Source organism: Astyanax mexicanus, chromosome 1 (assembly GCF_023375975.1).
Source record: "Astyanax mexicanus isolate ESR-SI-001 chromosome 1, AstMex3_surface, whole genome shotgun sequence".
In the NCBI taxonomy this organism is placed as follows: domain Eukaryota; kingdom Metazoa; phylum Chordata; class Actinopteri; order Characiformes; family Acestrorhamphidae; genus Astyanax; species Astyanax mexicanus.
The window spans coordinates 95,133,488-95,152,434 of NC_064408.1; the positions used below are offsets into that span (position 1 = coordinate 95,133,488).

Below are 18,947 nucleotides of genomic sequence, written 5' to 3' on the forward strand. Positions count from 1 at the left end.
AATAAAATTTAATAAAATGTTCTGCATATAATGATGTGTTTTCCTAAACATTTGATTTAAAAAGCATCACAATATAAGTCAGCCTGCTGACATTATCACACTATATATATATATACAGTTCCAGTCAAAAGTTTGGACACACCTTACATTCAGAGGGTTTTCATTATGTTAAAATAATGCATTGTAAAATAATAATCAACTCATCCAAACTAGGTAGAAAATATATAGAATTATTTGAAAGTAGACACCTCTTTCTTAGATGACAGCTTTGCATTTCTTTGAATTTTCTCATCCAGTTTTATGAGGTAGAGTCACCTGAATGGCTTTCAGGTAACAGCTGAGCGGAACTTGTTAATTACTTGAATTTTTTGTCATCTGATTTTGTTTGAGAGCATCAGTTGTGAAGAGGTAGAGTTGGCATACAGTGAATATGGCATATAGATATGTATCTATCTGTTTCAATCCATATAATAAAAAAGAACTACTAAACTATATAAAGAAAAAATATTTTAAGAAATGAAGGTCTGGCAAAAATTTCAAGAACTTTGAAAGTATTCCCAAGGGCAGTCACAAAGAAAAGACCATCAAATAGGTTATGATGAAACTGGCTCTCATCAGGACCACCCCAGGCAGGTTTATTTGTTTTACTAGCAGTAGAGTTGACTCATACTCTGTAAATATATATATATATAAATATAGACCTACTAATAAAGTGTCCAGTCAGTTTAGCTTGCAACTGTAATCCTATAACTATAAGCCTATACTGTGTTTCCACAAAAAAGGGCCAATAAATGCAGGCATAGCAGGTGTAACTAAGCTGATGACAAATTATAAACACTGTCACACACACACAAAAACACACACACACACAACACACAAACATATCTTTCTGGGTCTCATTTTTCCAAAGTGTCCTTGCTTTGTCACAAGCAGCACAAAACAAAATGCCTCAAATACTTCCATACCAGTGTGTGCTGTCCCGACCTGTGAATTAATGTTTAACAGAGAGAATAATGCGGATGATGTAAGTGTTTAGGCGTGTTTGAGAATGCTCTGCCCTGCGTCTGCTCTAACTCAGCTGCTGGCAGCTATACGGCACATTATAATGCAGCCCACACTGCCAGTGACTTTGTAAGGGAAAGGATTTTTGATGCTTGGAAAAAAATATTAGTGTGTCATATCCAGCACCTATTTAGTGCTTCAGTTGAGCAGGTGCAAACACTAAAAAACATAGTTTGCCACTATGGCACAGCTATATAGCTGTAAGTATGTAAGTATGACAGGGAAATGTTGCATGCAAATCCATTAGCCTGAAATTTGCCTAGCTAGCTAGCAACGTTAAACAATTGAAAAAAAGGTGAACATTCTGCTTCTGCCCAGCCCACACTATTCAAACCTCTTAAGACCCATGTCACACATAATAAAATATTTACCTTAATAAAGCCCCCCACAGCACAAGACTAACTCACAACAAAGCAACTCAAATTTTAACATTACACTTATAAATAAGTTCTGACTAATACACCCAGTCTCACAGAAACAGGTCAAATGCTAAAAAGACAGATTACTGTAAAATCATATTTCTTTTTCATTTGTTTAATATCAACTATGATTAATGAATTTTATTTTAGTTTTAGCTCAGCTCTCAGACATAATGTCTACTCTGTTTAAGTGGTGTTTCAACTTCAAACTACACATATTGCTCAGTCATAAATATTGACAAATAATTTAAATATGTCTTTAATTGCTTAGAAGCAGCTTGTCTTAAGCATTTTGTGTCAGAGTCTGCATCAAAAACAGCCTAATTATCCTTTACTGTGGCCCAGGCACTGGCCAGTCAATCAGATGTTTAGCCTTAGAAATCTGTAATTGTAGAGAAAAATAACAAAAACTGACTCTAAAAGTATGTATGATGTGATTATTAAGTTTTATATTTTTTACATTAGTTTTTACTGGATCAGTTCCAGGACTGTTTGGATGAATGTCACAAATATGAAGATGCACAAACGAAATGCAGTAAAATTGTTGTCAGGGGCAAAACTGGAAATACATCTATTTGCATTCTATTAGGATTTTTACACTAATAAAGTCAGTGGGCTTAGTCCCGCCAGGATTAAACATAAGCAGACACTGCTTGTAAGCGATAAAAATGTCCTTTAGGTTAAATGGGATTGTTTTCAGTGTCCTGCAACAGCTGTTATGCAAAACACATTTGTGCAAGGTGAACAGTTAGTCATACCTTGTGTATTCCTGTGTGGTCCAGGCCCATTTTGGAGACCGTCATCTGTAACACACAGAGGAAACTATGTCAGATTGTGAACAAACACTCACACTCACATCCACATAGGCAGAACTTTTCATTACATAAATTAGCGTGTATATGGTACTATATAATTTAAACAAAACAACAGAAAAACAGCTTTTTAAATAAAACTATAAAAAAAACATCTATTCAAAAAGATCAACTTTTTGATCTTCATTTAAGTTATAATCTCAGAAAGTTTGAGGACTTTTCAGGTCGGATATTATTACCTCATCATACTGAATGTAGCTGTTTTAGATAAATGGGTTAAAAGACGATACCTTTCCTCATTGTTTGTCCACTACTGCTGATTTCAGCTCCGTCCTCAAGGTTTGTGCTGTGCAAAGCGAATGCACCTATATACCACTAGGTCAAATATCGTCGCACACTCTCTTTCATTTCCTGGTCTGTCTTAGGCTTTAGATAGTTTAGAGAAAGACCACATCCTCAAAATAGAGCATATGTGTTCATGTGTACGTGGAAAACAAAATAGACTGTGTTTTATATATATTTAAAGAGTTCTTACCATATAAGGCAGAGTCTCAGTGTCAAAACAAACTGTTAAATCCCATTCTATTGCAAACTTTTAAAACACTTACATTATTAACACTTTATCATGAATGGTCCAAACATATTTAGAATAAAATGTTTCTATTAATCCTTTATTTATTATTAAAACAAATGCTTTAAAACAAATTACCTTTTCTGCGCAAAGAATAAATTCATATTATATTAGAAATATAAGAAAAAAAGAACTAGTATAAATTGGTTTGTCTGTTTGACAGTGTGCAGACCACTGTATACCACTATGCCATGACTTCTGGCATGTCAATGTAAAACTAACATATACAAATAAAAAATAAAAAAAAGTTTATTTTAAATGTAAAAGAATACAAAATAGATTAATTAATAAAGTTAGATTAATATAACTTGATTAATTCATAAAATATAATTTTTAATGTTTTATAATTATTACAAATAAATATTATATATATATATATATATAGAGAGAGATAGATAGAGGATATATATATATATATATATATACATTGTTTGTTTTACAAAACAAATATTAGTATTAAAATAAATAAAAAATGCATATAAGTTGCTGCTACACAAAAAAATTAACAATTCTAGCTTAATAGGTACCTATTTTTTGTTATTTATTTATTTTTTCAATTTTTTAATTTTTTTTTTACGTTTTTCTTCACACGCTGCAGCAGTTTAGAGACAAGAGTCTCAGAGCTGCTGGTGAGTTGGTTTTACATGAATTTAACATGTTGCTGAAGACTGCTAAGTTTCTCTGTGAGGAAGTGTCAACAGGAACTGTGTGTGTGTGTGTGTGTGTGTGTGTTTGTGCGCGCACTGTAAGCGAGGTGCGTGAAAGAGTGGAGTGTAGAAAAAAGAATAACAACAGAAGAGACATAGTTAGGAAAGAAACTAAAAGAGAAAATGAATGACAGAGATGAGAATGAGAGAGTATTTAAAAAAGAAGAGAACCTAGAGAGCAAGTAGCTGCATTTTTTATCCACCAAAATACATTTCATTATTTTAGTAACTTAATGACACAAAGCAGCTCCAAGGATGCTTTGGGCAAAGTCCATCTGAAAAAAGGCTCTGTTTTATGCTTTACCAGAACTGTCTGGAGTGTTTGTGCTCCCAGATGTGTGGGAGACATTGTTGCTGTAGCATTGTTGGTTTCAGCCCTCATTGGGTGAGTCACGGTTAACCTTGCTTGGCAACTGTAAACGTAATGTAAATGTTGCGCAACAAAAAAAATATTGTTGCTCAGACTTTATTTAAGACTTTTTGCTTAATAAACTTTTTAAAAAGTTAATTTTGTTAAGTTGGATTTTTATGGTGCACAAAAAAAAACATTTCTGTACAAATGACTTGAATATAAAAGGAGGCCTCAAAGTCTCTCCATTTAGCTTGTTTCAGTGCCGCTCCTAGTTATGGCAGCCTGCATCATTTACAGTTTTCTCCCATAAATGTAATGGATGAAGAGAGAGAGAGAGAGAGAGAGAGAGAGAGAGAGAGAGAAAGAAAGAAAGAAAGTGAGACACAGAAAATGAAAGAGAGAGAGGAGAGGACACAGTGTTCTTACCCATGTTTACTGTCATCATCAGGAAGTGGCCGTGTTGAACTCGAGCGTTTAGCGCTCGACTCCTTCAACCAGGCAGACGCTTCAGCCTGTAGACACACACACACACACATACACACATACACAATGTCTTTAATTTCATTACAATTATCCTACAAACACAATTACACAAATACACACACACACAAATACACACACACACACATACACAGGAGTCAGCTCCACGCCCTGAGCAAAAAGACTTACATAACACACAGCTGACTGAACTTCTGCTTCTACACACACGGAACACCAGCACTTACAATACTTTATTTGCACAGTTCCTGTACAACATATGGATTTGCATCTTAATGCATGAACAGATTTACAGTACATTACCACTATAGTAGTTGTACAGTTCGCATTATTAATGTAATTAATTATATAAACAATGGAGTGATTGACCAGCTGCTTTAATGATCAAATGGTTTAATTGAGTTTTTTTTTTTTTTTTTAAGTCCATGCAGTAAAAATCGCAACCCATAGCACTTCACAATAGAATGAAAAACTTATTTTTGTGCATGATGTGTTGTCCCAGAAATCCATATTAGTCATGCTAAGGCAATTGTATGTCGCAGACATATTGCTAATATAGTAGCATAATAATGTAACTACACCCTTGTAAAGAGAAATTAACTTTTAATTCATAATAGTCTGGGAGTAGGCCTTTCCTGATAATCACATTATCAACTTACTGTAAAAAAAAAAAAAAAAAAAACTTTTTAAACTCAATTTTACTGACCTCAATATTGCCCATTATGTTTTTTTAGTAAGGGCAGTCAATTAGCATGATTGAGCTGGTATGTGAGATTAAAAAACAATGATTTTATTTAATTAGTTTTTTATTTATTTATTTTTCATTAGATTCAGTTCAATCAAAACATAATAAACAGTAAATATATAACTTGTAACCTAAAACCATGTGAAAGTGGACAACATAAAATAATATTATGAAATATAAGGAAAATGTCAAATATGGGCCATTAAACACTATATATGTTCACATTTAGGGGCTACCTTATTTGGTCTAGACCAAAAGGAATGTGGAGACTTGCTAGACACATGTCATGCAGCAATTTTATTTAGTATGCTCACTCACTTAAGTGCAGTGTGAAACCAAAACTGACCACACCAAAGGCATGCAATGTTACAAAACATAAATCTTTAGTTTGGACTCCAGATTTCAAGTTGTGAAAACACCCTTACATTACATTACAACTAGATTAGTAGTCATACCAGCAACAAGAAAAATCCATAGTAGTTACTTAATAATAAAGCTTACCATTAATAACTGCTCAATAATAAACCTGCAGTTAAAAGGTTAAACCCAGTTTCAAAACTGAACAATGTAGCAAACAATGACCTGTCACTTAAAAATGTAAAGCTCTATCTAAAGACCAATTTAAACAAGCAAAAAGCCCACATGAATGCAAAGAAGCGTAAATCCATACGGGCCTGTGTTAATCCTGTTTGATTGCCGATGGTGGATGCAAAAGGTCTGGCAGCTTCCTCTTTACCCTTGAGATGTTATTAGTTCCTGACATGAGGGATGAAAGAAAAGCGAATGCCAAAGGTAGGAGCTGTAAAGGAGGAGTGCACTGAGTTTAGCAGCAGAATGAGGGTCTGTCAGAGAGAGCCACGCTGATCTGAGAGTTCCCTCTTCATTCTGACACTTGAAAGGTGTTGCAGAGGTGACACAAGACAGGCCTGGATCTGTCTGTGTACCACAAAAACATCGCATCACTCTGAGACACAGAGAAAAAGATAAAGAGCATTTAGGGTTTGTGTCTCTTAAGAGGAGCTGCATGTGTACACAATATGAATGTCAATCATTACAGTGATCTTGGACTGCAATATCGATATTGCACGCTAGGGTGGTAGGATAAATCATACTTTTATCGTAATTGTGATATGAGTTCAAAGAGCTGCAATATCATTGTGAATAACAGATAACTCAAACTGCATTACCCCAATGCAGCAATATAGGGAGCTCCTCACATTGCAGACTGTGTTTTATATATATATATATATATATGTATATATATATATATATATATATATATATATACATATATATATATATATATATATATATATGTGATATAACTGGAGGCAGAGTGAGGCAAAGTAGCCTTCACCTTGCCTACATACTTGGTACATATAATAATCTATGTCCTATTTGGAATTAAATACATTATTAATTCATAACATTAGCACCACCTGCCTAATACTGAGTGATTCCTCTTAGAGCCACCACAACAGGTCTGACCATTTAAAGCAGAAACTCCACAAAATCTCTGAAGGTGTCTCGTGGTATCAGGCACCAGGACTAATGTTTAGCAGCTGTTCCTTTAAGTTCTGGAAGTTGTGAGTTGGGGCCTCCATGGATTTCATCAATAAGCCTTAGGGGCCTATAATGACTCTGACATATACTGTTCATGTCCTTTTCTTGAGCAGTTTTGGTAGATACTGACCACTGCATACCAGTAACACCCCACAACACCTGCCTGAAGTTTTGGGAATGTTCTAACCAAGCTGTCTGGCCATCACAGGTTAATCATGGCCAAAGTACATCCGATTCTTATGCCTGACATTTTTGTACTGCTTTTATATCTATATATCAACTTTCAGAACTGACTGTTCACTTGCTGCCTTGTCCCTTATAGATGCCACTGTAGCTTAAGAAACATGGATACCTATGAAAAACATATTGATATGAACATATCTATATACACCTAAAAATATATGTATTTTGCACTAGTGAGCCCTTGTATAGCGTCTGTTGCTCCCTGTTTCACTATAGAAGACCTGATTTCACTAAAATTTTATTTTTTTTGTCTAGAAAATGTAAGAAACCAAACACACATACACACACACAGATAATCCCACACACTCAGACCACAGTACTAGAGTTTGGCCAACTCTGACTGGTTGGTGAGTGATTATGTCAAATTACCTGGCTAGGAATGAAGGGGAAGAGTCTGGAGATCAATATCAGTTTCTCAGAGGAATTACAGGCTGATGGGCCGCTGCGCTGTCTTGGACGTGATTTCAAAGGCAGCTCGAGTTAAGAGAAGCACATATCTAGCTCGCACATCTGTTTATTTAAACATAATGGATGGTTGGAGAACCGAGTCACAGACCTCCTGCCTCTTGCCTCAGCCATAAAGGAGTAATAAGTAATCACAGCACTGAAATGGCAGAGCTACAGCAGAATAGGAATGTCTGAATTAAACTTCAGGCTGAATATTTATTCAGGACATAAAATCACAGTGAATAGTTTTAAATAGAGTGAGACATTCCGCTGAGATCAAACTGCTGGATGTTTGCTCATCCAACAAACATCCAGGGATCTGAAAACCTCAAACTCTCTTAAAAGTGCCCTTTTTTCAGACTCAAAACGTCGTTCAAAGTCTGGTTTAGAGCCTTATTTGTCTGTTTTTGTTTCTAAAGCTGGCATAGCCCATGAGTTCCTCCAGAAACACTCAGCACAGAAAAATGTCTGGAGCTCTTCGCTCCTCACAGCAACCAAAGCAGAGGCAGTGACAGCACCGACCAAACACAGCTGGAGGCAGAAGACACAACAGTCACAAGATCCCAAAACTTACAGGCACTTGGGAGAGGATCTTTAGTGGATGATTGCCAAAAAAAACACAAAATGCAACACGCATTCAGGCCATATTACATAACATGACAAAAACTGCAGCAGAGCCCGAGCGCAGCTTGACTGATGTCTGAAAATTGCCTCTGCAGCTGCAAAGCTTAGCCATCATTTATTCTATTACGTTCTGCCACATTTCACTTCTAGAAATGCATTCTGGGCTCCAAGCATTTTTATCAAACAGAGACCCTTAAAGGATTTACAGATTTACACTAAATCTCCCCTCACTGCAAATGCAGTCAATCACCCAAGACAGGTCTGGAGAAGTTTGCTTCTTTAGTGTCGCTCTGGAGCAACAAGTGTAATCGGGGAAGTATTCACTTCCATGTTTGGGGTAAATACAGTTGATATAGACATTTGTCTAGTATACTAGATACAATTCTTCATTACCTTGCTAAAAAAAATCCAGTTTAAAACTAAGAAGTTGATCTTAGATGGTCAAGGTGGTTAAAATGCTGGCTATCATGTTGAACAAGTTCTTAACCAGCATAGTGTATGTCAGATAGCTTGGTGATTATGGTCAACCAACATGGTCAAAGTTGGTCATATTTGTTGTCTAGCTTTGTAAGATTGGTCATATAGGTAGACAAGTTTAGTCATTGAATTTAAAAAATACAAAAAACATATGTATGCTGGAGATATATGCTGGAGAAGAGCTAAGCTGAGATTTTGCTCTATTTTGTAATTGGGGAAGGAGACTGTAGTTTAAAATAATGTATGTTGGAATTAGCCATTAGCACTAGCATGTTTCTGCTTGGACATCCTACAGTGCCACCTTTCTTGATCAGCTGCTTAAGACAACATTAAAGCCTCTGGGGCTAGTTTCCGGTTCTTACGTGATTCTGTATGACCTGTAATGTTTACCAAATTCCAGTCATATATGATGGTTTTATGTGTAATACTCTAATGCAGGCAATCCAACATTAAAGACAAAGGACTTTGAAACATGATGCAACATTCAGCTCATCTTTAGTCAGACCATGCCTACACAAAGCAATCTTCAGACACTAAACATGTAAAAGTCAAAATATTACTTTCTGATTTTGGGCCTGCATAATTCCACATGCCCACGTGGAGCCTCGCAAGTGTGGAACACACACACTGTAACCTTGTGCTTTCTGTCAGCATGTTTAGAAGTGCTTCCAAAGGACAGGTGGTCTTCCAAACACAGTGACACACATCTCCCTGAAGTCCTCTGCCCTTGCCGCGTCTGGCACCAAGCGCCCACTCCAAGGCCCATCTGTTCAGTTGTTCTGCTCAGCACGTGAGTTACACACACGACCAACCTGACTGCAGCAGCGAGCCAAGGCACCTAGACTTGATGCCAGCAATAATTAGCAGAGATAGTACAATAACTCTGGCTGGTAACTGTGGTCAGATTACCGGTACTGATCTTACTGAAGTGCCACAGGGATCCGTAGGTGACCCCCTCCTATTCATAATATACTGTGTCACATTTTTTATGATAAATTTTCACAGTTGTACTGCTGATACAGAAATGTATATTAGAATTATTGACTCAACCTTACCTACAATGTTTTTTTTTCCATATTCAGGCTAAGATCTCAATGCATGTCAAATTTTTAAAGTTATACAATGACAGAACTCCAGACCAAACCTCAAAAAACATTTAAGGCCTTAAAAGGATAGTTTTAAGATTTTGATATTGATTGTTGTCTATTACTGTCAGCATAGACCAAGTTGAATTAGTAATAGAAAAATTGAAGGCAAGTCATATTACATTTCTCAATTTAGATGTATTGTTCAGATATTGAACCTGTATTTGTCTGAAATGAAAGTCAAAGAATCAGTTCCTAAAACAATTGTGTTGCTGGTGTTGTGCTGATTTTCACCTCTCTTCCAGAATCCAAACTCCCCTTTAGCAATGTTCTGTTGTTTGTTGTGAGGGAAAACATACTATTAATATTGTACATAATCCTAATATATAATATTAGTTTTCATAAACAGAAACAGCAGGAATTGCAAGCGTAACCTGTTGTGCCCATACTTTTGCAACTCCTGTATGCATGCAAACAGGAATTCGGCACAACACTCATGCAGGCTGATGATGACAGCACTACACACAAGCACAGGCCTACATGCAAAAAGATGCATAAAATCTGGTCTGATCATTTACATTCATGCTACATGCACACAAATATTTATCTAGAATCACATACAAAAGTGACTCAAATTTAAATTAAAATTTAAAACATAAGATTTGATATGTCCATGCAGCACAAAAGAAAATCAGATCTATGTCACATATGCTACATTTACATTACAAGCCACATTGCTCAAGTCTGATTTTTTGCTCAGATTGGATTTAGTTATCTTGACGGTTCACATTCACAAATGTAAGTGACCTGTATCTGTGTGTAATGTGAACGTAGCGCATGCGTAAAAGCAAAAAGATGCATGAATTCTGATTTGACCATTCACATTCATGTTGCATGTCCGTAGATTGGATACGTATCCGTTTTAGGATCACATATTAAAGTGACTCAAATCTAATTTCAATAAATCAGATTTGGCACGTTCACACAGTCATAAAGAAATCAGATCTGAGCCACATTGAGCAAAAAATCAGATTGGAATCACTTTATCCTGGTAATGTGAATGCAGACATAGATGCAAAAAAAAATCTGATTTAAGTCACTTTAACTTCACATCTAGAGAGAAGTGGGTGGGGAAGAAAACTTCATCCAGTGTTTGGAAAGTGGACTCCTTTAGCCATTTCACACACTTGCTAGCATTTATTACTGGTTGTTTATTTAATTTAATCATTTTAATTATGTAACCTCGTAATTCTTCTTTCTCTGTATTTTTCCTCATGGAGAGCATCCTAGGTTTTGTAAAAGACCCTTAAAACACTTCATGCTGTACATTTCTTGTGCCAAAACACAAGACAGACATTGATACTGGACAAATAAAAGTCACAAAGCAAAGCCTGAGTCAACATGAGAAAGATATTGACAGTCAGACTACACCTTCACAAAACCTACGCTCAGTTTCGTCTTAATCACAGGGTATTCCCCGAATATCTATAAAATCAGAGGAGTCCCCGTGAGCCACTCCCACTGACTCACGCTAGTCATGTCTCGATTTGATATTAAAGACAAAAAAACATTACAATTCAAATCACCAAGGCAGAGAAATAAAGAAGGAACAAGGGTGTGTATTCTCCTTGTAATGTCCCAAATGGTTTAACTGCACAGTTACGCTATAGGCTCTTATGCGCGTCACCAGCCGTCACCAATCTGGCCCACAGTCTGCAGAAATCAACTCAGCTGCTTCAGGATACATGAAAATCCATCTGAGGCCCAATGCTGCAATGTTGGAGTACAGCCACGGTCGCTCGCTTGTCTTCTACACCCACCTTCTTCTTGAGCAATCAGACTATTTTTTTCTCCATGGCCGTTAAAAGAGGTCGCTTTGAAAGATCAGCAAAAGGTTTCCAAAAGACCCCCTTTAGCATTTGCTCACCTCCTGCTATGAGATCAGTCACAAAAGCCGGCCAAAGATAAAAAAACCCTCCCCAAATGCACAGGGCTGCCCGAGAGGCTGACATCACCACACTGAGGTGGTTCCTGAGGTGAGTAAGCTCAATAGGTCAGCGGGTGAGAAAAAAAATGGCAGCCTTTCTCCATTGTTTGCCACTGTGTGTGACTCACAGGTTACAGCAGGGTCATAAGCTTTCTGGGAAGTAAGTCCCCCTCCATGAACACAGACAATACACACTCTGAAAGAGGCCCTAATAGGGGCAAAGCGGTCTCTCAGGGGGAAAAGTGAACAGATACGTATTTGCATAATCTCCTAGCATCCATCAAATAAAAATAAACTTCAAAAATTAAACTCTGAGGGTTATGCCTGAACAATTCGGTACAAATAAGAGTTTTACTTACAAACCAACACTGCAGTGTTCTTGTGCATGCGGGTGGTAATATCTCCAGTTTACACGTGACACTGTGAATTGAGGAATGTTAAATGACACCAATCTGGCTCCAACTATCAGGTGTGGCTCCAGCTCAGATCATTTACAGTGTCTTGTTATGAGCATGCTGGCTAGTGTTAAACCTCACTCACAAGGTAACACCTCACAACTTGGTGTACAGGTGTTTGCTTTCCCAAACTGTCACCAGAGGGAAATAAATTAAATTAATTTGAATGCTGCTGTCCCATGGCATTGCAGTGTAATATACTGAAGAAAATACTCATCATTTGTCAGATTTTTTAGCCCCTAATGTCAGTTTCAGGTCTTAGTGCACATTATAATTAAGATATTAGTATTGGCACTGCTGATATCCAATCACAAAGTCACATTATTTAACCTGTGCTTTACTGTGTACTAAGTGGGTTTTAGTGGGTGTTGATTAATTAACCCAAGAAAGCAAGAAACCATTTTTGTTTGAGGTTAGGGATGGCAAAAAACAAACCATCACAATGCTTTAAGATATTTTTTAATGTACTTACAACAGAATGTGCCAACTAATTAGTAACTGACATTAGGTAAAGCTTTATTAGTCTTTTTTTTTTTTAACAAATGTCTCAATTCATTATTACTTAAAACATTCTGAAGCATTACAATTTTGTAATAAATAAAAATAAATTATGTCACAAAACATTTTTCTGGGACTATGATACATATAGCAAAAAGTTCTAGAATGCTGATGTACAACTGCATGTACCATAAAACACAATTCAGATCAAGTAAAAGTGCTGAGCAGCAACAGCAACCAGTAAATAGTAAATAGTAGTAAGTGTTTAAATTTGTCTGCATAATTCATCTCAAATTATTTAGCAATTAATTTTTGCTTTTTGTCTGTTTGCAACACATCAACATACCATCAAAATATACAAAGAAACGTATCATGTCTACATACTGTGCATTAAGTATCATACTGTTGTTTAATCGCTCAGACTAAAGAGCACATGCTATATTTACTAAGCTTCTTATAGCAACCCTCACATCTAAGCAACACTGCTGCTGCCTTCCTGTTCATGCAGCCAGCTTCTGAAAGACCATCAGGGTCAGCCCTTGACGTCTTTTTCTCAAAAAAAAAAAAGGCGGGAAACTGCTTACTGTCCGTCCCTCATGTGAACAATGCCGACTGTTTCTTCCAATAAAAACAGCGGACTAACAGCCGGGTGGGAAACATCAGGTAAAGTGAGTGAAAGTGATGAAGAGGGAACACACAGGTCATGGTCAAATCCCACGGAGGAAAAACTTCTCATCTATTATGCTACAGGCATCCACGCAGGACACACACACACACGCACGCACGTAGACCACACACCTGCATGACGATACAGTCGTAACCTGATCTTTTTATAGAGCAGCTTACAGACCACAGATAACAGAGGCTGACCTCAGTGATGAAATAGAACTATGAAATAGTTCTCCTACAGTTTGTTAAAAACACCTGACAGAGCAGAAATATATACAAATACACATTTTTTTCTACATAAACAGTGTAATAAAAAGTACATTCACACAGAGATGAAAACACCTGCATGCTGTTCTTAGGGACAAAATTACCTTATAAAAAGAGACATCAACACATTACAAAAAAGTATCTGTATACCTCTAACAGAATTGTATTTAAATGTATTCACTAGGGGTGGGCAATATTATATCGTATACAATATATCGTGACACAGAAATATCATGATATTAAAAATCCATATCGTGATAATAGGGCTGTTCTGTCTTAAAAGTAGACTATTATTTACTGTGAAGCCTTAGGTGTATTTATTGTATAATTGTTTTAGTTTGCAGTTTATGTGCATGCACTAAATATTCTGCAATATTTTTTGCTGCATTATATTATTTTATGTTATATTATTTATTTTGTCACATTATGATTATACTGTTATACTATTATACTATATTCCTGAAATGAATGAATTACTTTAGTTTTCCTATATTATTTTAGAGCCATATCGCCCACCCCTAGTATTCACATGTCAGAACCTAAAATCTTGTGTTATCTGCGTATAGACATTTAGTTTAATGACTTTAATGAAATACATCCAAAAACATCCAGGCCTGTTACTTATTACTTACTAGTGTTAAAATCTATATTTGCATCATAGACTTACAAAAAGCAGCACATGGCACACAAGCAGGTGCATTTAGGCCTGAACTATCCGTAGCCTTAAGGGTCAAATATAGAAAATGCACTAAAACTGCATGATTAATGCATGTTAACATGTTATTAACATGCATGCATTTTTTTATTATTTTGCTTATCGTTAATTGTGCAGATACAGAGTGTACAAAGACTCACACAGCCTCTAAACACTAGTGACTTTTGTAACAGTACACTCCGTAATGGGCTACATCAGATTTTTCCTGGATTCACACCAAGCATTCCAGTCAAACACAAATATTTTGGGAAAGTTAACAGAGCTCAGTAAGGGCACACATGCCTTATTACACTGAAACAAGTGATGCATTGAACTGACGTGGGTCAAATGTGCACCTCATTTCCACATATATCTACAAAAAGGATATTATATATCAAAACATTTACTGCCAAAAGTATAAATTAACTGTAGGACATACTTGTTTTTGCAGTGTTTAACATATTTTATTCACCTGAACACATCTGAATCTGATCAATCTTTTCAATGCCTCACTTGATTCTGTAGAACTGTTCCAGTTTCTGAACTCAGGTGTAAACCACATGAACTTGGGCTGAACTCGACCGCAGGTGTGAGTGACTGGAGGGCAATGACGTTATATGAGAGGCATGTTAAGTGAGACTGGATAAGACAACCACTCTACTGTCCTCCAGCTATAAATAAATCAAAGCAGAGACCGAGAGAAACACAGCCAGTATAAAACAGATAAATAGTTGCTTTTAAACTGAATAGGATTTTATAGCCGAGGCCAATCAAACATTTTCCGCATATAGTGTCATATACATACATGTTTTGTTATGTATGTAATGTACCGTTTGGGTTAAAAAATGATATCAAAATTATATCTACAGATGTCTAAATTTAACTGATTTATAGTGACATATCACCTGAACTCCCGAACTGCACCGAAATATCTCTGTTTTGTTCATTTCACTGTACACATTCTGTGATTCCAAAGAAATAATAGCAATATCTAAGTCGCCTGGATATGTAATTCTACATGGATTTAGTCCCAATTCCTACATTTTATAAGTGCGTACTACCAGCCTACACCCACAATTCACATGGTCAGTGGTGTATTAATGCACATACACTATATATCTAATGTTTATGCACATTAAATAAAGCATTCAGTTGTTGTTGCATCAGTTTCTTACACAGATGTGCAAATGGACACAAACACAGCTACTCCTGGCAATAGAATAGAACTGTCTGGAGCAGATAAATGTGAACCTATTAGTACCATGTCTAACGTCAGGCATGGGCTAGAGGAGGGGTATGAAGGCCCAGAGAATTGAGCTGTGGAGCAGTGGAACTGTGCTCTCTGGAAAACAAAAGCAGGAGAAACTCTTTCTTGATTAGCAGTGTCCCAGTACTTTTGTCCAAATAGTGTATTTCCAAATTCAACGGTAGTTTAAAAGGTGTTCCTGCATTATTAGGTTATCATTAAGATTTTTTTTTATCTACTTAAAATGATACATTCATCACAATTTAAAAAACTAAAAAAAACTTTTAAAAAATATTGTGATAAGCCTACTTTCAAGTGTGTCGAGTGTCAAAAGCCCTATTCAGACGGGATTAGTTTCTCAGGAGGTAGGGTAATGTTACTCCCGTCCCGGACATGTCTGAGCTTCGTAACCTCGTGTTTAATAAAATAGCTATTTGTCCACTGCCATGCACTGTAATTACACTTTGGGCCCACAGAGATCCACGTAAACAAAACAGCAAGCGGAAATGCTGGAGCTACTGAACCAAGAAAGCCTAAAAACTCGCTGCTCCTCCTGTTTTTTCAATTGCAGTCCAGATGCAAGAGTTTTATCAATGAGTAGAAGTGTGATTTTTTTTTTTTTACAGACATCCCCTTGAAAAACTAAGGGCTAAAGACATTGGGTTAGTGACAATATGAAATCATGTGACTCATCAAGAAGCTGTATTGCTAGCCTTGTCCCTCACAGCAATGTGGACACAGGTTACTTTGGGTTTCCCAACTATTAAGTAGGGACAGACAATGACATAGGTGTTTCTAAAGAGCTCTAATTACAAACTACAGAGATCACTTTGGCCCAGAAACATAGATAGTTCATTTTAGAATGTCAGGGAAATATCAGTGGTATAATCTTAAATTCAATACTCTATTTTTAAACTGAAAATCCTGAAATATATTTAGCTAGTTGTAGCTCCACTGGAAGTTCCGCTATTTATAGCAAACCAAAGACTGGCCACTCTGGTCACTCAATGGACACACCCTCCAAAATGCCCGATCATAATATTTGTATTGTCTAACCCTTTTCTGCACGACTAGTTTATTTACTGTCCACTGTTTACATCTTTACAAATGTGCACTGCTAAATTATTATATAACTGCGTACCTGCACTTTCTGTATGGCTGACATCAGTCAACTTCTCAATATTATTTTACGGTGTTTAACTACACTACCTCCATTACACACACACTAAAATACTCTACTTTTATACTTTTTTTTGTATTTTTATCTGTATAATTCTATCCTATCCATATTTTGTAACGCCTGTGTAATATGTATACCTGCTACTGGATGTCCAGAGTTTCCCTCTGGGATCAATAAATTGTCTGTCTGTCTGTCTGTCTGTCTGTCTACTAACTTACAAACGAAAGCATTCCTAGCATATTTTGATGATTGACCCCTTTTGGAAATCAGTTATTCCTTAATATTTTGGTATCTAGACAACTTTCTGGAAAAAAACTAAAATATAGTTAATATATTTTAATTTCTGGTCATTCTAGTTATTCACTCAGTGGCAAACTTATGTCAAGCTTGGAAAAATCTGGTGCATTTTTCCATCAAACACATCCTTTACATTTTCTGTCTTCTAATGCTGATCAGTGAAGTGGATGATGACTGCCTAAGTGAGAAACTTGAATGAAATCATTTAGAGTTGCTTTTGTTTCTGTGCTTAGACTGTGTAAAACAGGGTGCAGCTTTGCTAAAGGTCAGTTACCTAATCATATATTAGTGATAGGAGGCTTTTAGAAACCTATACAAGTTTAGCTGATAACAAAGCACTCAACCATTAAATAGCCACTGGTGAAAACGAACACTGCCCTGAAAAAGGAGTGAAGAGCAAAAGCAAAGGTATCAACAATGCGGGAGAAAAGGAAAAGAGACCTACATACATTTATAATGACAAAAAAAATAACATTAATATGTATAAATGAATTATTATGTGATCTCATAGGAAAAACAAACAAACCAGGTCTGTCATCTGATTAGTACAAAATCTGTCTTGAAATAGCTAGAAACTCACACTGTTAGTTGTGATATTGTTAATTGTGTGTTTCTACCCATGGGACAGCTGTGTGTTACCGTGGTTTAAACATGATACCTTGTATTGTGCTGTGAAGATGCTCATTTTACAAAATTTCAGTTAAAATTTTATTCTATTTTCTTTTCAAATATAAAAGCAGAGCAGATCAAGACTTTAGTATTAGCACTGTAAAGATTGCAGTGCCATCTCTACTGACAGCAACCAAATACCCACTTTTTAACAGGCTTACAATAACAAAACCATTTTAAATGCCTCCAAACCTTGCAAAGCTCTACAACAATACAACAAAAGAATAACAAAAAGAAAATCATCTGAAGTGAATGGTGAAAATGTGCTGGTAAGCTCTGACTCCAGCAAATTTGGATGAAATATGGGTGCTTGAGATTGTCAAGCATTAACCCCAAATTAACCCCTGCTCTCTTGTTCTTTCAATTTTCTCACTCTAAAGCAATTTTACAATATGAAGCGACGGACAGTGCGGATGATCTCATCTAGGGAGCAAAATGGGTTTTTAGTCCTACAATCACCTACAAAATTACCAGAATTTTTAGTGTACCAGTAATCAAACTTTTAACATGGAAAAATATTATTTTAGGTCTGCTGCACTGTAATATCTTGAAAACACTATCCATGCTGTTTCACAAACTGTATAGTGTTATTATTATTATTATTATTATTAAAAGCCATCAACCTAAGGATAGTATGTGTCCAATAAATTCTATTTGGACTATTTGAATTTATTCACAGCCCACCTTAACTTTTAAACAGATACAGGACTGCACATCTTTTAGCAGAGTTTCTAATGAAAGCTGTATACCTGCAGTGAACACAGCCAGTCAGACACGCAGCCTCTAATCATAGGATTTCCTCCAGACTCATTAAAGCAGAGAACCAACTGTGTCCACAGAGCAGAGCAGGACTAAATTAGATAAGAGACTCTTGATTGCAATTTGGGCTCTCATTATCAGAGTAAACAATTTCAAAATCATGTGCAGTTCGATGCCATTAGCCGTTCTTGTCCGTGAGCAGCTAACAATTTCTTCTGTTCCATTTTGGTACTATCTACTCCTCATATAATTACTCTGGGTTAGGAGGTGATAAAGTCAGTGGCTGAAAAAACATGTAATTATTCTGCACTGAATGCTAAAAGCTGAACTTGTAACTTGAGTAATCTTAAAGTGCAGAAAAGTCACTAAAATTGAAAAGGCAAATCTGCTGTCATTTTCTCTGAGGAAACAGAACGACCCAGTTAAACAAATACTTTCTTTATATAACACAGATAAGCAGTGGCTGAAAATAAATGTATATAATATGAACAATATCTCTATCGTGAAAAAATCTATCATATTTAATTAGTGTACCTGCACAGTGCTGACCAATATGACCTC

At 36.2% G+C, this 18,947-nt stretch overlaps 1 protein-coding gene across 1 annotated transcript in view; it reads right to left on the reverse strand.

Moving 5' to 3' along the window:
- Positions 1-18,947, reverse strand: part of map3k22 (mitogen-activated protein kinase kinase kinase 22) — a 79,573-nt gene that overhangs the window by 55,022 nt on the left and 5,604 nt on the right. Inside the window, exons 2-3 of the mRNA XM_022683051.2 lie at positions 4,410-4,495; positions 2,240-2,284 (exon numbers count right to left, since the gene is read on the reverse strand). Coding sequence (XP_022538772.1) covers positions 2,240-2,284; positions 4,410-4,428 — 64 coding nt within the window. The 5' untranslated portion in view covers positions 4,429-4,495. The remainder of the gene's footprint in view (positions 1-2,239; positions 2,285-4,409; positions 4,496-18,947) is intronic.